Source organism: Symphalangus syndactylus, chromosome 17, assembly GCF_028878055.3.
Source record: "Symphalangus syndactylus isolate Jambi chromosome 17, NHGRI_mSymSyn1-v2.1_pri, whole genome shotgun sequence".
Classification (NCBI taxonomy): domain Eukaryota; kingdom Metazoa; phylum Chordata; class Mammalia; order Primates; family Hylobatidae; genus Symphalangus; species Symphalangus syndactylus.
The window spans coordinates 53240853-53265647 of record NC_072439.2 but is presented as its reverse complement, the minus strand read 5'-3'; the positions used below and the strand labels follow the sequence as shown (position 1 = coordinate 53265647).

Below are 24795 nucleotides of genomic sequence, written 5' to 3'. Positions count from 1 at the left end.
TGGACACTTTGGGCTCCTCCTACCTTTAAACCAACAGGCTAAGAAGGGAGTTACAGTGTTGGCTGGGGTGATTGACCCGGATTATCAAGATGAAATCAGTCTACTATTCCACAACGGAGGTAAGGAAGAGTATTCATGGAATACACGAGATCCATTAGGGCATCTCTTAGTGTTACCATGCCCTGTGATTAAGATCAATGGGAAACTACAACAGCCCAATCTAGACAGGACTACAAATGATCCAGACCCCTCAGGAATGAAGGTTTGGGTCACTCAACCAGGAAAAAAAAAACACGACCTGCTGAGGTGCCTGCTGAAGGTGAAGGGAATACAGAACGGGTAGTAGTAGAAGGTAGTCATCAATACCAGCTATGACCACATGACCAGTGGCAGAACAGAGGACTGTAACTGTCATGAGTATTTCCTCCTTCTTTTGTTAAAAACGTGTTTGTACAGGTATACACTTGTACTAACATCTTAATTTTATTTCCTTTTCCTTTATCATGTGACATAGGATTTACTGACTTCATATCAGCATTTAAGAATTGTTAACTTTATGTAAGAGTATTTGGGTTGGGGATTGGTGCGTTTCCGGTTGCATGAAGGACAGTTGTATTGTTAGCTGTAATTACAACCTTACTGCTATTGTCTTTATTTGAAGATTATGTCTGATCTCAGGAGGTATGTATGGGCTCAAGTTGACAAGCGGTGGACTTGTGATGGTTAGTACTGAGTGTCAACTTGATTAGACTGAAGGATGCAAAGTATTGGTCCTCGGTGTGTCTGTGAGGGTGTTGCCAAAGGAGATAAACATTTTTAGAGTCAATGGGCTGGGGAAGGCAGACCCACCCTTAATCTGGTGCGCACCATCTAATCAGCTGCCAGCGAATATAAAGTAGGCAGAAAAACATGAACAGGAGAGACTGGCCTAGCCTCCCAGCCTACATCTTTCTCCCGTGTTGGATGCTTCCTGCCCTCAAACACCGGACTCCCAAGTTCTTCAGTTTTGGAACTCGGACTGGCTCTCCTTGCTCCTCAACCTGCAGACAGCCTATTGTGGAACCTTGTGGTCGTGTGAGTTAATACTTAATAAACCCCCCTTTATATATACGTATCTATTCCATTAGTTCTGTCCCTCTAGAGCACCCCAACTAATACAAATACCAACTGCTAAATGCGGAAACATAAGAGTAAGAAAATCACCATTTTGTACCCATTACAGAGTAAGAACTAGTGTTTGGTAGTACAATAGGGCAACAATGGTTTACAATAATTTACTATATGTCTCAAAATCACTAAAAGAGTAGAAGTGGAATACAAAGAAATACAAAGCAACACAAAGTAACACAAAGAAATTAGAAATGCTTGAAGCGATTATGGGTACCCCAATTACCCTGATTTGATCATTACACATTGAAAGCTTGTATCAAAATCTCACGTATCTGTACACAAATATGTACAAATGTTATGTATCCATAATTAAAAGAATTAAAAATTAAAAAAAGAAAATAATTTTTCCACATCCATAGTAAAAATGAATTTAGGCAAGAATAATTTAATAGATGCTAACAGTAGTGTGTGAAGATTTGATGAATAATGACAGCTTTATCAAACTATTTTCATAAATTATTAATTACAAAGGGAAAATAATAAGTTCACAGTGGGGAGATCTATCAGACACAAGACACACAAAAGGATTCCAGTAATATCACCAACAATGTATATCCTAATGCCATACACTGAAAAGGACACAATGGCACCTAAAATGTATAAACTGAATCTAATCATGATTAATCTAGGCAGATAAATCAAATTGAGTAGCATTCTACAAAATAAACATTCCATAGACCTTAAAAATGTCAACTTCATGAAGACAAAAAGGCAGCTTTGGAGTTGGTCTAGATGAAGGTGAGTAAAAAGACATGAAAGCTAAATGCAAAATGTGATGATCCTGAACCAGGGGGAAAAAAAAAATCAATGCAATAAAGAGCATTAATTTGTCTATTTGCAAAAGAGTTATCGGTTATAAAGCATTGTAGTAATGTTCAATTTCCTAATTTTAATAATAATACGCAGTTTTTATATGAGAATATCTTTGTTTTGGAAAAAAACAAGCTAAAGTACTTGGGGTAAAGAGGCACATGTATGTTTAAATGGCAGTAGGTAGGGGGAGTGAAAGCGAATAATAAAGCAAATGTGACAAAATGTTAAGAATTAGTAAATCTAGGTAAAGGGCTTATAGAAATTCTTTGTACTATTCTTGCAACTTTTCTGTCATTTGAAATTATTTCAAAACAAAAAGTTGTATCTCATTCTTGTATATGGGACACTAGACTCAGCTAACAGTGGTGCATCCAAAGGAACCTCTTCTACAACATTTGCTAAGTAACAGCCAGTTCCTGCTAATACACATTGGATAAGTAGGCAGTCAGTGCAGTTTTACATACTACCTCTACTTTAAGAAGGTTTTCTGAAGTAGATTGCAATAAATGTCACAAATATATGTATTTTTTTAATCAGAGCTGGAAAAACTAGATCCATAATTAAAAAGAATTAACTTAAAAATGGGGAATAGGCTGGGCACAGTGGCTCACGCCTGTAATCCCAGCAGTTTGGGAGGCCAAGGTGGGTGGATCACCTGAGGTCATGAGGTCAAGACCACAATCTGGCCAACATGGTGAAACCCCATCTCTACTAAAAATACAAAAATTAGCTGGGTGTGGTGGCAGGTGCCTGTAATCCCAGCTACTTGGGAGGCTGAGGCAGGAGAATTGCTTGAACCTGGGAGGCAGAGGTTGCAGTGAGCTGAGATCCCACTGCACTCCAGCTTGAGTGACAGAGTGAGATTCTGTCTCACAAAAAAAAAAAAAAAAAAAGAAAAAAAAAAAAAAAAGGGCTGGGGGAGCGGAACAAACTGGCTTAGGCAGAGTTTGTTAAATGTACTATGGATGCCCTATTCCAGTTGACCATGTTCTGGTCAATCTGATTTGGACACAGTTCTTTAACCACCTAACTCTACTCTGATCCCTCCTCATGTACTATCTCTACACCACGTTGTTCCCCCTTTTCTACAAGTTGTGAAATCAGCCAGTTTAAAAATCCTGTGCTGAAGGCAGTCTACACTAGTGTTTCCCAAAGTGTGAGACATGAGCGGTAAGCCAGCTCGTCGTAGGTAGGACTCATTCATGCAGTTCACATCGCTCAGTTAAATGGAGATTCCCTTCTAAATTCTTTTTGAATTTACTTTCATAGATATTTCCAATATGTGGCAAGTGATATAATTATGGATGGTAGTGATAAAATGCTTCTTTGAAAAATACATTTATTTAAGCAAATATAATAAGATGACAGTTTAAAAAAAGTAATTAATGAAACAGGAATATGGCATTGCAAAAGTAAATGCTGTTGTAAATGACTGAGGTTTAGAAAATTTTGATGGCTATGCATATGACATTTCCAAATTTGATTTATGAAGCTAGAGAAGTGAACTACCTGACTGCGAGTTACATGAAAATTCTTGCAGCAAGTGCTAACTGAATGAAAAACAATTTCCTATTGAAGATAATAGATAATATTTTAGAAAGCGTGCCCATGGTTTTTGAGATTATAGTAAAAATCAAAGTACGGTAAGATAATCTTTTAAACATACATAGTAAATCATCATTTTAACATTGTTTAGGAAAAAAAGACCACGTCTCAATGTAAAAATTTTTGTCTGTGGAATAGTCCGAAAAATTTTGAAGAAGAACAACAGTATAACCTACTGAATCCCAAATATTTACTTGTATCTTCCTACGAAAATAAATATACCAACTACAATGACAACAAAACTCTAGTAAAGTTCTAGGAAAAATTTTTAGGGTATATTTAGGCTTTGTCGATTCTTAATAATCTTATGAACAATGCAACCTGCTTTTAAAGAAGAAACCCACATGTCTGATTCCAAAACACCAGGCCTTACCAAGGGCTGCTGGGGCTGCATTGCTTGGAGACCAAGGGTCTGACTCTGGGGCTGTGAGGACTGCTGGGGCTGGGGAGGCTGCTGGGGCTGGGGCTGCTGGGGCTGCTGCATCTGGAAAGAGGGTAAAAAGGTTATACACTTAAAAGGAAGACGGTAACAGCATTACTGAATCTGTTTCCCCCATACACCTTTTATCTAATTTTTATGTTGCAGTAAAAACAATATATACCTGCCTGCTGCATCTCTACCTTGCTGAACCTCATTCATCCTTTTGAGGGCAAGACCTAAACCTGCTCATCCATAAAGCCTTCTAGGACCACCCCAACCCCACGGATCTCTTCCAGTGGCAGTCAGTACTGCTGTCTATTCCACACTGTGCTGTCTGGGGCCATCCTTTCCGCTTACTGTTTTAATTCCTTTCATGTCCTTTGTCCTTCCACATGTTTTATCCCTTCTTACACTACAGGTTGGACACGGACTGCTCAGTAGTAATCTTCTCATTCCTTATGATATCTGGCAGAATTCTTATAGGGTTTTTTTTTTTTTTTCTCCCAAAAGGAAGAGGCAGGCTAGTCACCATGACACCTTCTGGCATAATTTACATCATAAATTCAGAAATCATGTCAGTAACAGGGTTGGCTCAAACACACAGCTCTTGGAAAATGCTTCCAAGTCACAGAAGAAGCACAGACCAGACATCCACCAGGTGGGACACAGAGGAGAGAAAAATATTAATAGTTGTTTTGTTTTGTCTCAATGACCTTTAAAATTTCCTCCACCCAAACACTTCATCCTGATAATGATGACAGTCTAGACATTTCTTCATCTTTTGCACTTTTCCAACTTGGTTTGCATACTATCCCCTCAATTACTGGTCTTCTTTACAGCCAAGTAATAAATAGCTATTGCCATTTGGCATTTCTCACTAAGTGACAATGCTCATGGATCTGGAATCCTAGCAGAGGTCTGGGTAGCATGATCCCAACAGGAACAATGCAAGTTGGACCAAAATCACAATGATTGCAATATGATTCTCCAGTTAGCCCTCTAGAACCTCTTCTAAGAAAAATTAACCCAACTTCATCATTAACTTTTTACTTTACAGAGGTGGCCAGTCACCAAAAAAGAAGTATAATCCTGTTGTAGAAGCAAATCACTTATCTCCAGGGAAGAATGTGTTGATGATGAAAAAAATTACCAGAAGGACATATTATGCTAATTAGGATAAAAAGTACATATGGTCCAATAAGAAAAGGCTTTCCGTATTTGCAGCCTTGAAAAACACCAACATAAGATTTAAAACTGATAAGCAAACAAATAATGTGGTAACTTTCCTCAGTGATTTGGAAATAAGAAAATCTAAACTACAGCAAAATATAAATTATCAATCCTAAAAAATTCTGAAACATAGCCTCAGAACTTGGAAAAAAATGATTTAAGAAAGTGAGTACTAATGGTTATATTAATGATAATAGTCATAACATTAATCGTAAAATTATCAAATGAGTGGTTTACTTGAATATTCTTATTTAATCCTTTCTACATATTTAAGAGATAGGTACTATAAGTATTTCCATGACAAAACAGGATTAGAGGGCTTTTACCATTGGAAACAACAACTATACAATGATTGAGATTGCTATCTGAAGGCCATACTCTCCTAATCGGTTACCACATGTTATCAATTTTGTGATACAACTTTTTTTTTTTTTTTTGACATTTTTAACAGGTCACAAATTGGGATGGAACTAATGACATCTTACTACTAATGGCATCTTATAATTGGGAAGCCCAGTTCCAGAGGGTGTGTTGGCTTTTGCCTGTCACCTGGGCACTACCAACCAGAATTTTGCGGATCACACTGAATTCAGACTCAAACCCACCTGAGCTTGTGGTTCAAATGCTCGGGGGAGATATTTGTTTCTCCCCTCTATCCAGTGTCAAGGATAAGACATCCAAGCTCCTTTGTGTCCCTTCCTGCATGGCAGGTTTACTTCTCACCGACCTCATACCGAGCTGAGAGTACAGCCCTTGGGCACTCCAGCTCTACTAGACTCCTCATTTTTGGTGTTCTGTTCTTGGTAGTATATAAAATAAGAGTGTATCTCAAGTTGGACTGCTGGTAAGATTACAGCCCACTGTACAGTCTCCTTAGGAAATCTCCAATCCAATAACATAGGACAAGCTTGTTAATATTAAAGACAAATGACACAGGTAAACATAATGGCCTATATTTTTTAAATAAGCAAGTCAGAAACAAGAACGTATCAAGGAAGCTGGGTGTGGTGGCTCACACCTGTAATCCCAGCACTTTGGGAGGCTGAGGTGGGCGGATCACTTGAGGTCAGGAGTTTGAGACCAGCCTGGCCAACACGGCAAAAACCCGTCTCTACTAAAAACACAAAAAAATTAGCCAGGGGTGGTGGCGGGCGCCTCTAATCCCTGCTACTCAGGAGGCTGAGGCAGGAGAATCACTTGAACCTGGGAGGTGGAGGTTGTCCAGCCTGGGCGACAGAGGGAGACTCCGTCTCAAGGAAAAAAAAAAAAAAAAAAAATGTATCAAGGGGAAGAACCCTTTATCTAAGTGACTTAAAATGTACATCAAATAAGTGAATGACAGTTCTCTGGATTCTAACAAAGACAAGATGAAATATCCTTTGAAACAGTCCATGTTCCTCCCATTTCACAGCCTTATCAGACCAGAGGTGTAATAGAAATGTTTTTAGATTACAGAATGCTCTAGGAACCTGATGAAAGCTCTGGATGGCTCAGTTTTTTGTTTCCACATTTATGAAACTTCTAAAAAATCTGCACGGCTCCTACTTAAACAGAGACTGGGTAATCTGAGGCTAACTCTATTAAAGGCATTCGTCTGCCCTCCCAAACCTTTGTGAAATGGGAAGAACGTTCTGCAAAACGTACTCTTCTGCCCATAACCGGGTAGATACACAGAGAAAATAAAATTCTTGCCAAGTTGTAACTAAATTGTACCAAGGTAGCTCCTAGCATCAAATACACAGGGATCCTTGGAATTTGGCAATTGACATCTACAGTGTTTTTCATTTTTTATGACTTGCATATTTGCACTGTCTGAAGGGTGATGGCACTGCCCTCATCTCCCTGCCCCGTACCTGGAGGAGTCTCTGCTGCTGTCGAACTTGCGGCTGTCTGGGTCTCATGGCATCCTGAGGCAGGGGCACGGAGGGAAGGTTTGGATGTGCAGAAGTCAGCACAGCATCAATTCCCCCGCCCACCAGAGGGCTCTGCTGTAGAGCCTGATGGTTCAGTCTGGCAAAGAATAATGCAACTTGGTTCAGGCCCAAGTATAATGTCAAACTTTTAATCAGTGCTACCAGCACATGACATACACCACCCAAGAAACAATCAGTGCTCAATAATCCTTTGCACAATTCAAATAGACTAAAGCCCAGTGGTTAAAATCAAGATGTGACCACTTGAAGAAGTACAGCAAGCACATGACTTAAGGTAAAATTGTAGTCATGCAATAAATCACTTTTTAAACATTTAATAGTTTTTAATAACAAGGAATATTAATTGAGCATTTACTTTGAAGCAGGCACTGTACTAAAGATCTGAAATGTGTTACTTCATTTACTCCCCACCAGAGAGCCCTTTAAGGTCAGCAGTTTTGTTATCCCTACTTTAAAAATGAAAAAACAGAGCTAGAGGTAACTTATTAAGAAAGCAAATGGCACAGGTGGGATTTGAACCCAGAACTTTTGGGCTTTGAAGTTCAAGTCTGTGGACCATGCTATGCTGCTATTTATTATAAAAATTGTACATACAATGCACATTTTCCAAATTATTATCCAAAATATCTATTTTCTCAAATGTGTTACCATCAACCTTGCCAACTTTCCAAAGAGCAATTACTTGGAGTCGTCATGCAGACATTGATGGTAACAGATGGGAGCTGTGCTGCAATCCACTAGATTGACACGTTTTACATGATACTTCTAAGACAGTACTATCCAACAGAACTTTCTACGATGGCTGCAATGTTTTCTCTCTGCACTGTCCAATAAGATAACTACTAGCCACAAGAACGAACTACATAATTTTGGGGTCTCAGTGAATAACGAAAACACAAGGCTCCCTGATCAAAACTTAGTAAGAATTCCCACAGAGAAACTGCAGAGCATTAAACTAAGCATGAAGCCTTTTTAAACACAGGCCCTTCTAAACACAGCGCACATCACACACCATTGAAGCTAGTCCTGCTGGCCACATTTGGCTACCACTGAACACTTGAAATGTGACTAGTGTGACTGAGGAACTATATTTTTAATTTAATTTTAAATAGTCTAAATTTAAACAGCCACAGGTGGTTGGCAGCTACTACAACAGATAGTACAGTTATACACTCTAAGGGATCTAATTAAACAAGAACAGAAAAAAGTCTATCATAATCCTGTTTTGCCAAACATCTTTGAGGTGGAAAAGGTAGAAACTAAGTTATAACAAAACTCTCATGTGCATCATGCACAATTAGTATTGCAGTCATACATTTTATTGCTCCAATCAATAAACTGTAGTAAGGCATTCCTAACAATAATCAAGAGTTTTCTCTGTTAGATGTGTTCAGAGAATTTTTAAAAGAGAAGAGGAAAAACAAGAATACTGAAGCAAACACACTATCAATTAAAGACTGTTACATTCATGTCTTGGAAGATATGAGTCAAAACTGTAAGGATCTTTAATGAAATAAACAAGATGGAACATTCTTTATGTTAAACCTCTATCTGGATACTACTAAAAATGAGATGACAGAATGCAAATTATTTGCAAATATGCAAGCTCATAAAAACAATGATAAAGTACCATGCCCTATAAGAAGCATAAGAAACCCAAGAATGTGACTGTTCATTACTGCCATCATCATTTCTACATGTATCACCTCTGAGAGCCAGTCAGGGGCTGCAGGTACGGCGAGGCCTGCTGCTGAACATAGCCACTCGGCTGCTGCTGAATCTGTCTGAGTCTTTCCATTAGCACGGGGTTGGAATGTGCAGCCGGATAGGCTCTGGAGTTATAGCTGGGAGACACGACCACACTGCCAGCCTGCTGCTGCGATGTCTGCTGCAAAGGCATCTGTGTCCCATACATTGTATAGCCCTGGGGCATGGTCTGCAGGTAGGCACAAGGGAAGAAGTCAGTGTTTCAATTTATCACCCAGCTTTCCCATCACTACGATATATGGGGCAAAAACAAACCCATGATGACTCCCCTGAAATTCACTGTTTTCAAAGGTTCTCATAACTCAAAATTTGAGAAGGACTACCCTGGATGCAGGGAATCTGGTCAGAAAAGCCACAGAACGATCTGGCTGTGTAATGATTCACCGGAAATATCAACTTAAAAAAAATGAATCCTCATTTAGTTAAACTGGCTTTTAAGATTAGCTGCTTATTTTTAGAGAAGAAGAGGCATGTTTCTATATAGAAATAATCAGGCAAGCATCTAAATCTTCAGTGCACAGATGACATCAAAGTTCAACAGATCCCAAGTATTATTAATATCATTTCCGAAATTAGAAAAGCTACCAATGCTCAAATGTAAATTAAAATAATGAAATACACTTTCCCAATATGTGACTACACCTTTTCAGGTCTGATAAATGTGTGTGTAGTAACTAACCAGTTCCAAAATAACAAAAAACTATTAATACCTTAGCCAGGAATGGTGCAATTGGTAACGGTTCATTATCCTCTACTACTGGCTGGACCTAGTTTGGCACTCTACTAATAATGTGAACACTTAATTTACCTAATGAATATTAATATACAAGTACCTAGTTCTTTGTATATTGTCACCTTATGGAAAAGAGAAACCTGAAGTTCTGTTGGATCACTAGGTACAATTTATGGAACACAATGCTAATTAAGGTAGAACAACATTGCTCTTCAAATCCTCAAAGCACCACATTTTCAGGTAGTTTAATGCCTCTGACTTGGAAGACAGAAATGGATAATGAACTTCTAGCAGGCAACACGAATGGATCCAGGCTGAAGGATTCAGTGCCTGTGTAGGTCAATGTGGGCTTTTCTTTCAGCTGTGGACATAGATTGAATTGCCAACCCAACTAGCAATCTTGCCTACACCCCTGTGTTCCTGATTCCCAGAGGGATAGGGTGAGAGTATGTGAATACAGAAATAGCAAAATTATTAGTAAAAGTAGCTCAAGGTTTGCATTACATTGTGTATCAGGCACTATGTTAGTTCCATAGGTTGTTCCATAGGTTGTCCTCATACCCTTCATCTCTATTTTACAGAGAAGGAAACCAAAGCTCAAAGTAAGTAACTCACACAACGTCACACAGATAGTTAAGTTGCTAGGAACTGTGCCAAAGTCTGATTTCAAGCCCCGTTATTTTCTTATTCTACCATGATTCCTCATTGCTGCTATCTTTGAATATGACAATTTCTATTTATTTATTTATTTTGAGACAGAGTCTTGCTCTGTTGCCCAAGGCTGAAGTGCGGTGGTCCGATCACAGCTCACTGCAATCTTAACCTCCGAAGCTCAAGCCATCCTCCACTTTAGCCTCCCGTGCAGCTGGGACTATAGGTGCATGCCACCACGCCTGGCTAATTTTTTAATTTTTTATTTTCTTTTGTAGAGACTGGGTCTCACTATGTTACCCAGGCTGGTCTCAAATTCCGGGGCTGAAGCAATCCTCTCACCTTGGCCTCTCAAAGTGCAGATTACAGGCATGAGCCACTGAGTCCAGCCCAAATATGACAACTTCAAAACTGAATTACATCATTATACATTATCATAAAAGAAGTAACTCCGGGATTGTTAAGTATTTCAATATCTACAATCATCAATAATAAAAGGTTTGAATTTACACTTTTAAAGGGTTTTCTAGAATGTTTTATGCTCCTTAATCAATCCTAAGACTTGTTCAACAACCCTGATAATGCTTTTTTGAAATGTCAATTATAATCTATAAGTAGAAGAAGTAATCAAGTTCTAGACCCTATAGGGAGTTGATATATTCTATTTACTTAATTTCCCACCTCCAATAAAGAGCTTTGAAAGTCCTGTCAGTACCTACAAAGCAAATGTGGGTACCTGTGCTTGCTGCAGCCCTGGATACTGAGGGAGCTGAGGGGAGGGCCGTGCTTGCGCAGCAAAGAGAGCAGCCTGGTCCCCCGGCTGGCCCTGGAAAACAAAGCCAAAGCAAACTCTTGATCATAACAGCAAGGGCTTGATTTGAGCTTCTGGTTAATAATCCAAATAACCCACATCTAATCTCATTACATGGATAAAGAACTCAAAAAGATTTTCAAAATGTATTAAATATTATTTCTCATCAATATCCTATGTGTGTTTAGACTGTTGAATTTATTCCTTCCAAAAAAGACTACAGATTTTCCCAATGATAACACAGACATAAATGCAAGCCTAAGTTATCAATGGTCTGCTCAGCAGAGAGGCTGTCAGCTGGCTTCCAATACATGCCAGGGTATAAATGTACCGCTAAGTGTGAAATCTGGAACCACAGGGCTGCACTACCCAGTGCCTATACAGGGAAGAGAACATGTGGTACAGACACATGGTGGCATATAAAATTTTTATGACTTTTTAATGAAGCTTCTTCACAGTGACCTACTAATTGCCTATTTAGCCAGATATTCAAGGAATACATTTAGTACTTTCTATGACTCTAAAAATCAATGAGAATATAGTCGATAAATTTTGTAAGTTAATGGCAAACATAATTCCAACCAACTACAATGCAAAATAAAACCAATTAACATCTGTTCACCAATCTTAATCTAATGCATGTTTTGGCCATAAGAAAACAAATATATTCACAAAAGCAATGGTATGTGTGTTTTATGTTTTGGTGGCAGAAGTTACTTCATGGAAGCTTGCAGTAATAATCATAAAAAGAAGCCTAGTTTCCTACCACTCTGGTTTTTTTCAGGACTTACTGATTATAAAGAATTATTGTAGGATTATTTTACTACTGTCTTTAACAGAGATTCTCATTTTAAAAAGTGCTAAATTATAGTTACATAAAGCTATTTTAATGTGCTTGAAAAGTAGTGTAGGTATTTCTAGCAGGGGAAAGGGATAAATATGTAGCTTAAGAGGAAGGATATCAACGATTATTAAGAATCGATCATATTTCAGAGGCTGGGCTTCTGGTTCTTACTCTCATTTTCTCACAAGAACCCTATAGGAAAGGAGCATCATCCTCATCTTCTTCAGACAGGAAAAGCCAGGCTCAAAGAGCTTAAGCAACTTAGCAAACTTGCCCAGCAAGACCTGGCAGTGCCATGATCTAAACTCCAGGAAGTCTGACTTGAAAGCCTAGGACTCTTTCCATTATCATGAGATGCCTCCATGTGTGACATTAAGGATGAAAATACTTATTTGGTGCTTATTCTTCAAGGACATATAGCCTCTTAAAATCATCCTAATGAGAAACCAAAAGGACAATCTCTATTAAGACTTACTAATGAGATACCAAAACCAAATGCATACCTAAGACAGTTAAGCCCTTTCTCTGATCCCCACAAAAAAAATCACAGGGCCATTTACAAAACTTCAGCATCTCTAATTTTTGAGTGTACCTCTGAGGGTATCTATACATACAAGAATCTTACTTTCAGAGAGGGCTATCATGAAGATACTCTTAGTCTCTAGCTCATTAATGTGTTAAAAAACAATTGTATCTCCATTTGTTTGAGTTAGAGAAAAATAACCCAAACTTCCTCTGTGAGAACCCATACCATGACAGTATGACCATCAGGAGCCTAAAACTGTTCTTCCCAAAGAATCCAAATGGCTCTTGATCCTCCAAACATTATGCCAAGGAATCATTACATCAACCAGATCCTTAAAGACCACTCCTGGACACTAGCATCATACAAGGTCCCTGAGACATACTGCTGTGCTTCTTTGTAGAGACAAATATATGTATATTACCATTTTTACAAAACAGAAAAATCAACTGTTTATATATGAGTTAGAAATTAGGGATCGATAGCCAACACTCGTGCCCTCTTTTGGCTTTGTGGGAAACGGGATGTGATCTGCATGTGACAGCTGCATGCAGATGCATAAAGCAGATGTTTTCTAACTCTTTGCTCTTCTTTTGCTTTTATTGAAGAACTTTATGAAACACATTATGACTTACATGGTGGGGGGAGCTAGAATACTAATAAAGTATATATCTGAGCTATTGGGCAATACTCTTATTTACATATATTAGTTGAGATCATGGGAATTTAAGAAATAGGAACTGGGCAGGTGCGGTGGCTCACGCCTGTAATCTCAGCACTTTGGGAGGCCGAGGCGGGTGAATCACTTGAGTCCAGGAGTTCGAGACCAGCCTGGGCAACATGGTAAAATCCCATCTCTACAAAAAATACAAAAAATTAGCTGGATGTGCTGACACATGCCTGCAGTCTCAGCTACTTGGAAGGTTGAGGTGAGAGGACTGCTTGAGCCTGGGAGGCAGAAGTTGCAGTGAGCCAAGATCGTGCCACTGCACTCCAGCCTGGGCACCAGAGTGAGACCCTATCTCAAAAAAAAAAAGAAGAAATGGAAACTGAAAACTATTATTCTACATTTTAAAAAATCACAAAGCATTCAGAAAATCGTGCCATACTTTTAAAAGGAAAAAGAAATACAAACTGAAATATAGTTTTTGTATATAGTTTTATACCATGTTCAGGTACACACCCTAAAACTTTCCACTTTTATATCTAAAGGTGAACTATTTATATGTGAGCATATTATGTTCCCTCCTGACCACCAGTTTGTCCCAACACACTACTTAAGTATGGAAAATAATTCAGATATGCAATATTCTCCCTGAGAAAATCACAAACACCCCTATTTGACTAGCACTTCCCAATTTTGCCGTGCGTAGCTGTTTTATCATCATGTGCTCCTAAAAAGAAAACACCCTAACCTCTCCTATCAGAATGAAATGGATTCCTACTTTGTTTTTCCCAGAATAATGTCAGGAACACATTATTTCAATTTGTAGAAACAGTTCAATTAGTTGAGAACAGAATAAATAAGTTCTTTAATAACTTGAAATATTTTACAAATGTTAAATAAGAACCACAATGTGGGAATAATCAAGGAAACTAGAGACTGAGAATTAGTAAAAAACTTTTAAATGTCGGTAGGCATGGGTTTGGCCACATTAAACCAAGAAGAGACGATCTAACATGTCATCCAAACTAGGACAAGATGGGCAAGAGGGCAAAGTGAGAGACCATGCCTGGCAAATCAGGACATCTGGCCACCTTAGTTATCTGTTAATTTCTGAAAATTTTTCAAGCTTTATTTTTAATTAGTGCCTAGCACATATAGTAAGTGCTCAGTAAATATCTCTTCAGAATAACTAAGATCTAATTTAGTTTATCTGTTAACCAAGAAATCCAGAGGCAAATTAGGATTTATATTTGAGCATCAATTACTTTACCAAGTGCTTTCTAATTGCCTCACAGTTGTCAGCACCATCTTTTGAAAACTCAAATTTAATGTTTAGCATCTATCATTCTAATGATCGCTTCTTTCTGCCAGCATTAGTATCTGAAGAGTAACTTAATTTCTCCCTATTTATTCTGCTCAACCAAAACAATTGAGGCCACTTCAACTTCCTATTTTTTAATGCATGGAGAGAACTGTCTGGGAACATGATTTGTTTGTTTTTGTTTATGTGAAACACAAAGTGAGACAGCATCTCACTTTGTTGCCAAGGCTGGAGTGCAGTGGCAAGATCATACTTCACTGTGGCCTCAAATTCCTGGACTCAAGAGATCCTCCAACCTTGGCCTCCTAAAGTGTTGGGATTACAGGTATGAGCCACTGCATCCAGCCTGCAGGAAGATGGTTTTTGGTGGCATATTTGTGTCTAGCCAGGTGCTATGTGACTTTAAACATATCAGTAAGAGAGAACAAGATATTTGTTCCCTGCTCAAGCTTCCATGGCTCAGATACCTGACTTGTATGTGCAAAGGGAATGATCTACAGAGAACTGGGACTGTCTAATAATTATATAAGCCCATCTCTACATTGCTACCTGAAGTAAATTCCTACACATGGTCTCTTTACTTCATTTTTATGCACTTTGCTTTGGGCTTACCTCTATAAACAAAATATAACATTAAATAAATATGTACTTTCTAAAATTTTAAAAATTTTAAAAAAATTTCTAAAGAAGCTGTGCTGTTCGATATTGACCTATCTTCCTAACCTTTATAAGAAGAGTTCTCTCTCTTACTGGTATATTTTTTAATTAGACGGAAGTATGTGAGCTCAAAGAGATGTTGACTCAAAGGCTTTTGGCATAATTTGAAATGAATGCATCCGATAAGTTTTAAATTTTTGATAAATGATCCTCAAACATAATTTTCATTTTTCTGTATCTTAATCTGATCTGTATTAGCAACTACACCCTCAATCAAATGAGAAAATGTGAAGATCTCCTTTTCACGCAGGACTGGTTATACCTCCAATTAGCAATCAGTAAGGATTATAATCAGAGCATTTCAGAATCAGGAGTTTCCTATCCGCTCAATTTACTAGTAATGATTCAAAGCCTTATTTAGTAATTTTTCAGTAGTGTTTAAGGGTTACAAGTAGAGAGACAAGTTATATCTATGAAAACCACAGCCAGATTTTGTGACTTGGTTTCTGGAAATACTGATTTGGAAAAAAGTAATAAAAGGCACATAACAAAAACCAGTGGGTAATGTTTTACGAGTCACCTAGCAGAAAGGGTTTTATTTATAACTCCTAGTTTGGAAGTTACTGAGTGCTTTAGGCTAAAACAACACATGGTATGAACCAGAAGTTGTGGTCATCACATCATACTGGTTTATTTCAACTGCAGACAACAGAGAGAGGAAACTCTAAATTATAAGAGGTCTTGTTGGCTAGTTATGCTTGATACTTTTAAAAGTTTTCACCTCAAATACAACTTGGTTGAGAATCAATGAATAGTAACTAACTGCTAGAATAGTCTGATTCATTCTAAAACAAACACATCCCATACAGTAATGAACCTTTATGATATTAGCATGTCCATAAATTATAAGAACTGATTGAGTATATACTCATTAACTTCCTAAGAAAGCAGAATATTATAGAAAAATAAGAGTGGTAAAATGGATAGCAAAAATACACATTTTCATTACTTTGAATTAATATAGAAATCATGGAGCCTTCTTTTGACTTTAAATACTTATAAATAAAATAGCTGTCAATAAAAACATTTTAAAAAAAGCCAGTGATTGATGCAAATTGTTTTCTATCTGAATTACATTATCATCTGAATAATAAACAATGCCCCACAGCAAACATAAGCTGTCTCCAAAACATTTTTGAACTTCATAGTTTAAGTTTTTCAATAAAATCCTCATCTGCCCCCTGAATACCATAAAGTGTCAAGAAAAACTGAGTATTTTCAGAAAAGTTTCCAAGCTTTCCTTTGCTGAAATAACTATTGGAGAAAATGCCTATACAACAAGTATTAAATAACCGAAATATTTTCGAAGTTTGAATATGCAGTTAAGGATATTTTTATCAATGTATAAATAATGTTACCCATTAAATTGGCAGTGAAACAAGTTAACTTACAGTCACATCTGAGATGTGTGCTCTTTTTTATTCTAATGCTTCTTGGGTTTATGCTGTGGGTTGGCTACCTAATACAGAAACCTATAAGTAATTTAATGTAAAACATGCATTCTTAGCTAGCCCAGGCAAAGCAGCAGAGATGAAGTCTTATGACATGCATGCACAAGACCTATGCTCAAAAAAAAATCTTCTCCATACTGGAAAGAAAATAGAGATGATGTGTTCCATTGAGATTTTGGGAATAGGCAGTGAGTGGGATGTGATGACAGGGTAAGTTTCATAACCACAGTTTTCATTATCTTGCATTGGCCTATGAATCAGCATGCCATGCGTTCCTCTACTAATGATATAAATTACCATAGAGAGAAGCAAGAGCTCAGGAATAGACAGGTTCAAAACTGGGACTGAGATGAAGGTGCATGAACTGGTCTATGTTCCCAAGCCCAGGCCATGAATGTCTATTGGTTTCTATACCATACATGTATATGATGGAAATCATGAGGCGATCAAAGGGGTGCACTTTCAGAAAAAAACTTCCATTAAATTAAACATGGTCAATGCATTCATGATTCTGTGTTACAGTCTCAAACATAAACCGAGTGAGTAACAGTGAAATGAAGACTATAATTATTACCAGCTACAGAAAAACCTGCTTCTCATTTTGACGTTCAAAGGGCAATGCTATAAAAATTTATTTAAAAAAAAAAAAAAAGAAAGAAAAAGGAAGGAATGACAGCAGGGGTGTTACCATTATGTTGTCAAAGTCTTCCAGAAGGGAGACAGCAGAGTTACAGAAGTCCTACAGAAAGGGGACAGCAAGAAAACGGCAGACAATACAGATAAGATTTTTTAGCCTAATGACGTGGGTAGCCAAAATACATATGAACTATTTCATTTAAAACAATGTTGCAGGAAGTCAAGACTTAAAAACATAGGCCCCATAAGGGTTTTATTAATTCATATGTCAAACATCCTCACTACAGACTGCAACACTGATAAACAATATGGTGATTTTCATGTACTAGAATAGCACAACATGGAGGTTAAATGGTGACATAAAAGAAGTAGAGGAGATATCAGACACCGAAACGTGCTGCAACTAAGGGGCTTAGGAACCCCCATGTGACCAACAGGGGGCTAGGGTCCTTCCCGCCCTAGGGCCAGTGGGGGAGCTCAGGACATGTGGGTCACATTAAGCAGACAAGACATTAAGTAAACAAGTCAGCAGGCCATATGTTCTTGAAGGATGTAATTAGCTCCATCCCCAGTAAATCCAAGTAAGAAGAGATCATCAGGTTAACCACACATTCAACCAATCACAGTAGACAACAAATATTTATAGTGCCACCATTGTTTGCACACTAAGAGGGAATCTGATTTAGGAAAAGTCAACTGAATACCTGGGGAAAATTGCTATTTCTCAACTAAATGAGTCCCTTTCTAAATCATTTATATATTCAAATTCCAAAGGATATATTACTGAGATGTTAAAAATTTCCCTGAGCTCACTGAGTTCTGGAGATAGAGATGAAGCAAAGGATTTCACCAATAACAGAAAAAGCATTTCACTATACTGAGGATTAGAAAGCATAGGAAGAATTTCCCAGGCAAATAATACCTATTCTCACCATTTTACATATAGGTACATAATTCATTGCATTTGTACATTGGTCTTTAGATCCAGCTGCCATGCTTGTATTGGTGATTCATTTCCTCACCACTCCATCCAGTCTTCTGCCCTCTCTCATAAAAATCAAGCTGCAAACACTATCTCCGAGCTCATTATATTTGCCTAATCACAATTTTAGCAAATAAAATCAGCACCTCCCTCATCATTCAAATAAACAGAGAAATACCAGATATAAGTAATCAGCGAAGCACCCACTTCCCTGGACATGCTTTCTACCCAAAAACCAAAATAACAGGGTTTAGGACATAATTACCAGGACAGTGGTTTTCTTCTCCTAAGTTCATTTTTGTCATTGAAATGTATATTGATTACACCCTCTGAATAAACACATTAGTTATCAATACTCAAAATATGTTTCAACAAGACTATTTTGCCTACCTTTAACAAATGAGACTATAATTTGAAATATGCTCTATTTATATGATCAGGAAATTTACAAAAGGGAAAACCTGAATAGCTAGCAAAGTTATAAAAAATGGTTAAACTCACAGGTAATCAGGACAATGCAAATTAAGATGTCATAATGTAATACCATTTCACCTGCTCTGATTGAGAAAAATAAGGTCTGATAATACCAAGCATTGGTGGGAATATGGAGAAAGAAAAATGCTCATATACTATTCTAAGAGGAATCACCACCACTTTCAAAATAAATCAGCATTTCCATGTTCAGGTACACACCTTAAAACTTTCCACATGTATAGAAGAAATGTAAAAGAATGTTTACTCTAACAGTTAACAGTAAAAAAAAAAAAAAAAAAAAAAAAAAAAAAACTGAATAAATTAAATGACCATCAACTGAATGAATAAATAACATATTAATATTCATAATGAAATAACATCCAACAGGATAAATGAATGACTATAACATGAAGCAAAGTAGAAATAATTAAAACGTTAGCTACAAAAAAGCTGCAAAATACTACAACACGTGTGAGAACATTTACATAACATTTCAAATCTACAAACACTGTACAATGTTTATGCTGATGGATGCAAACGTATATATTAAAAGTATAAAAACATGCATAAGAAAGTAAAACACTAAATTCATGATGGGGATTCCCACTTTAGAAGAAGGGAGGGAAATGATGATACAAGGAGACTCATCCACATCTGTAATGTTTTGTTTAAAAAATAATCTACAGCATTATGGAAGAATATTATTTAATAAAGCTAGTAAGTGCATTAGTGATTATTACATTATTTTCTATTCTTGTCTCTATGCTTCAAATATGTATACCATTAAAGAGTGAGTGGGAGGGATAGAGAAAATAAACATATTCCAAGGTGATACCATTTCCTTAGGGTGGGAGATCAATTACCGAACAAAGGGTAATTGCTCAACTTAAATGGTAATCCAAGAGCATGTTCCCATGAAGTCACAGATTCATTTTTGCCAAGGAGCTAACAGCTCTGGGAGGTTCTGACTCAGTCATCCTTCCTTCTTTAAATTACCTATTTCCTTGATTTGGATACACAAATGATGGGACCTGCTCCATGGTGGATAATCTAACCTCTTTACAAGTCGCTACATGTACTAGCTATAACTGGGCACACATTTCTGTCCTCCGAAAGGAATCTTCCTCTTTTCTGTCCTGAAGAATCCTTATGATTAATGATCTGTATGGAGCCTATAACCAAGTGCATTTTTGAACCAATTTGTCTGAATCTATTCAAGCTAAACATATCTTCTGTCTATCCTTCTTTGGACTCTTGAAAATATGCTGTCTGGAATTATTACAAAGAACAATAAAATAATTTACTATACTGAAAGGAAAAGTCAGGATAAAGCAACACCATAAATCAAGGCATAAAGTTCTTTTCCTGGGTCAAAACTTTAGATTGCTTCTGCAAGCCTCGTCCCTAGATGTTGATATTGTGAGGGGTATGAAAGTTCCTTAAGGCCTGGCGCGGCGGCTCACGCCTATAATCCCAGCACTACAGGATGTCGAGACAGGCGGATCACCTGAGGTCAGGAGTTCGAGACCAGCCTGGCCAACATGGTAAAACACTGTCTCTATTACAAATACAAAAAATCAGCCAGACGTGGTGGTGCACGCCTGTAGTCCCAGCTACTCGGGAGGCTGAGGCAGGAGAATCGCTTGAACCCGGGAAGCAGAGGTTGCAGTGAGCGGAGATTAGGCCACTGCACTCCAGCCTGGGCGACAAAGGGAGACCCTGTCTCAAGAAAAAAAAAAAAAAAAAAAAAGAAAGTTCCTTTAGATTCCTTCTGCAAGCTCCTTCCCTAGATGATTGATATGGTGAGAGGGATGGTGAGGTGAGATGAAAAAAAGTTCCTGTTGTCAAAAGAAAAATACTGAGTATAAGAAAGGAATGAGTGGAAAATAATTAAAGCAGTGTTTTGCATTATAACCAATATTCTATATTCTGTGATAGTTCTAACAGAATATGTGAAAAATATAATACAGTGATACTTTTAACAATGAGATTGGAATGAGTCTCTCAAGTATCACAGTATTTAAAGAACAAAAACACACCACTCTAAGAAGCTAAAATGACAATCAGGATGACAAAACAACATTCCTTTTTATCAGTTTGTTCTATTGGTAACTGCTAAGCAAATGAGAATCAAACCAATCCTATTAATGGCATACCATTTGGTATGCTTTTATTTTAAAGCTTAACATATTTAAGAAAATAATATTATTATGGGAAATGAATTTCTTTTGAAATAACAAACCATAAAAATACTAATAAGCAGCAACGATAAGTATGACAGCTAACACTTTTTGAGCACTTACTATGAGCCATCCACTGTTCTAAGGGCTGTTTTACACATACTTAATCATTAACTTCACAACTACCCTGTAAAGTAAGTACAGTATAGTATTAGCTCCATTTTATACACGGGACTCTGAAGCACAGAAAGATAGTGTAACCATTGGACTGAGTCCCATCTAAATACAGGACATTGAGTAAGAATAGAAACAGTTTTTTTTTTTCCAGTAGTCGCCACTTCTCTGCGGTTTCACTTCCCACAGTTTCAGTTACCTGCAGAAAACCGCAGTCCGAAAACAGGTGAGCACAGCACAGTAAGGGATTTTGAAAAAGACAACATTTACACGTTTGTTACAGTATAAATGTTCTATTTTACTATTAGTAAGATATTGTTAATATCTTACTGAGCCTAATTTATAAATTAAACTTTATCATATAGGTACCTATACATAGGAAAAAACATGGTCCATATCAGGTTTGGTCCTCTGTGGTTTCAGCAACCACTAAAGGTCTTACAACGTATTCCCTGTGCAGAGTGATGAGACTACTGTATTTTCCTAGATGAAGACTGCAACCAAGAAGAATGAAAACAGGTTTCTTGCCAAAACATCTTTCTGCATGTCCATATGCACTAAAGCTATAGGAAAATATACTCAATTATAACAATTATTACATCAAATAATCTCATTAAAATACTTAACTATATCCATGCTATTCAGCACTTGTTGTCTAGGTACTGTGTTAAACACTGTCTTAACACATCCCCGAGGAAATATAAGACAATCCATGACAGAATATTCCATGACTGACTGAAGCTCATGTACAATCTCTGCGGTGGAACTAGAGGGTTATTTTATGGAATTCTAGTTTTCATTGTGTATCACTGAAGGCTGGATGGTTTCTGCATATGCCAACTTCCCCCACTAGACAGAAGGAGGATAAGGGGATTCTGTGAGGTCTTAGATATATCCTGAGTTCAGGAATTTATGTTTACCTTTCCCATTTAGGTTTCCAAAACAACCGTGGCAGACGTCACTAGAAGGGTCAGTTTCTGGAAGCACTGGGAGGGAAAGCTATGAGAAGGGTGTGTGGATAAAAATCAGAGTGCTGAGGATTAAGGCTACTAAGAAACTTTAGGCTCCTGGAAGCAACTGTTCAAATCTTACATTATTCATTTGATACACCGCTCACAGATTGTACCGTGTGCTTAGCAGATGAAAGGATAATACAAAATAGTGTACAGCCCAGTGTCTGACCTCATAAGAAAAGGGGGTAATCAGTGGGTTACTAGAAAACTGTCGTAGGAAGCAGTCACATCCAAAACCTGGAGAAACTCATCAGCTTGTAAAAGCATCTGCTGAATTCCAAAATCAGTTTTGAAGGTTAATATAAATGGAAATTCTCTAATATGTTTGTTATGTTTAAGAAAATGGACCTCTGGAATAAAAATATATCTACTTACTTTTCTCTACAAGAAGCCAAAAAATGAAAAAATAACTATATTATTAGTCCTTATATAGCTAGAGAAATTCAAATCATATGTGGGTGAGTAACCTGAGAAAATCTTCCTGCCATAGCATGAAATGGTCAGTACTTACTAGGAAAGCAAATTGTGCCCAGCAACATATATTAAAACAATTGATCAATATTGCTTATATTCCATATAATTCTGTCTTTAGATTTTGAAGGATTATCACAAGAATTTTTTTCTGCTATAACACCATATTTAGCTAAATTCCAGTTATATTAATAGCTTATACATGATCTATTAAGAGAGAGGAAAGGCACTAACATTTCCTCAGAACCTCCTAAGTACAGCTGCCATGACGGATGCCACATGCAAATCTCATTAGCTCGATGTACTACAGGATCACTGTACATTGTGACTGCATGATGTATGCATTTCTCTTCCTTTAAGACTACTATTTTCCTCAATTATCTAACACTTGAAGAATGATAAGAGAGAAAAAGACATATCCTATTTGTGAAAGCCCTTCAGAGACTCCATAGTTAAGTTTCAACTGTTAAAAACAATATGAAGTGAGTTTGAGATGAAGAGGTGAATATTGTACAATCACTGTTATGAAGTGGAGCTTTTACTATTTGAAAATGGCATTTCTGGTCTTAAAAGTTTAAAAAGAGAAGAATAAAGAAAAAAAAATCCAACATTGTAATGGAGTTAGCACAAAAGAATCAGAAAAAGAATGAAATAACAATTAATTCCCATTGGTACAAGCAGTACAACTGTAGGTGGTACAAAAAGATACAGCCAGGTATTTTTGCTGGCAGAAAGAAAAGTAATGGTGTCATCCAGGTACACTTCCCCAAATATGCAAGGATATCTTTGATTACATGTAGATTATTCAATTAAATGCTTTAAAAAAATTTCTAGCTGAAATCGTTTGTCATGGCTTATATCAGGAAGTGAACCTTTTAAAAACAGGTATATTTACCCATAAATGGCCCAGTGGGCTTTCCCCCAGTGCTAGGAACAACTTAACAGTATTTCAAAGTTAACTTGGCAGTAACAGTTTGAAAGTGGGCTATAAATAAGAAAAACTATGCCTTGTGATAAAAAGGTAGATATGAAAAAATGAATTAAAGTGGCAAGTTTTACTTTATTCTATTTATTATTTTATTTATTTTTCTTGAGATGGAGTCTCACTCTGTTGCCCAGGCTGGAGTGCAGTGGCGTGATCTCAGCTCACTGCAAACTCCCACCTCCCAGGTTCAAGTGATTCTCCTGCCTCAGCCTCCCAAGTAGCTGGGATTACAGGCATGCTCCACCATGCCTAATTTTTGTATTTAGTAGAGATAGAGTTTCACCATGTTGGCCAGGCTGATCTCGAACTCCTGACCTGCCTCAGCCTCCCAAAGTGCTGGGATTAGAAGCGCAAGCCACCACGCCTGGCCGTAGGTGTTACTACTTTGAAAGAGGGCTAAATTCATTCTAGTGGGATGATTTTTCAACTTCTAGTGAAGTTTTTTAACTCAAAAATGATTTGAAGCAATAGTATAACTCTATTTTTGCTGATTCCCAAAAAGAGCTAAAAATCCCAATGAGGTTTTAAATGGCTCTAAACATGTTGCTTATTTAGGCAAATTAAATAATTTTTTCATATTTTAATCAAATGTTCATCATTTATGTGCAAGCAGCAGCTTAGGCCCATGTTTTCTGACACTCAGGGAGCTAAAGCAATCATTAGAGGTCAGGGAGAGACAAGCATGTGGTGATAACTGTTGCTTGCGTCATCATACAGTTCAATTAGTTTCTTCTCTCTTGTTGTTATAATGACTAAACTTGCCATCACCATCCACCAAAATCATCACTAAGTGGCCCAAATGCAGGGAGTGCTGTAAATTACACAATGGAGATATGCCTAGAAAGTTATCCAAAAGACAAAGAATATTTTTTAAAGCATTTGAATTTCTTGCTATGTTGAAAGTATTATGGTTATTCTTAGAGCAGGATGTACCTGTAGATTCACTATTTCCATGTGACGATCACAAAGGTACCTAACTCAAAAAGTTACCCTGGTATCTTAAGATAGCTAATACATCTTAAGTGCTTAGAAATGTTTTGGCATATAGTAAGTGCTCTATTAGTGTTAGCTATTATTATCAAAATAGTGCATGACCATTTTAGAAAAGCTAGAAAATACAAGTATACAGAAACTAGAAAAAGAAATCCCCATTCTCACTTCACACTTTATTTTAATGTACAGACGCATAGGTTTTTCATGAGTTTGTACTAAGTGCTGATGT

General features: G+C 37.2%; 1 protein-coding gene across 9 annotated transcripts in view; it reads right to left on the bottom strand.

Annotated features, from left to right (window-relative positions):
• MED12L (mediator complex subunit 12L) overlaps positions 1–24795 on the bottom strand; it is a 344195-nt gene that overhangs the window by 16301 nt on the left and 303099 nt on the right. For 3 of the 9 annotated variants that reach the window (XM_063620245.1, XM_063620246.1, XM_055250842.2), the window contains 4 exons: positions 11061–11150; positions 8880–9109; positions 7093–7249; positions 3962–4072 (listed from right to left, as the gene is read on the bottom strand). In XM_063620245.1, coding sequence (XP_063476315.1) covers positions 3962–4072; positions 7093–7249; positions 8880–9109; positions 11061–11150 — 588 coding nt within the window. Of the gene's footprint in view, positions 1–3961; positions 4073–7092; positions 7250–8879; positions 9110–11060; positions 11151–17346; positions 17398–24795 lie in introns of all 9 variants that reach the window. The other 6 variants (XM_063620247.1, XM_055250841.2, XM_063620248.1 and 3 more) reach the window with 3 other exon arrangements.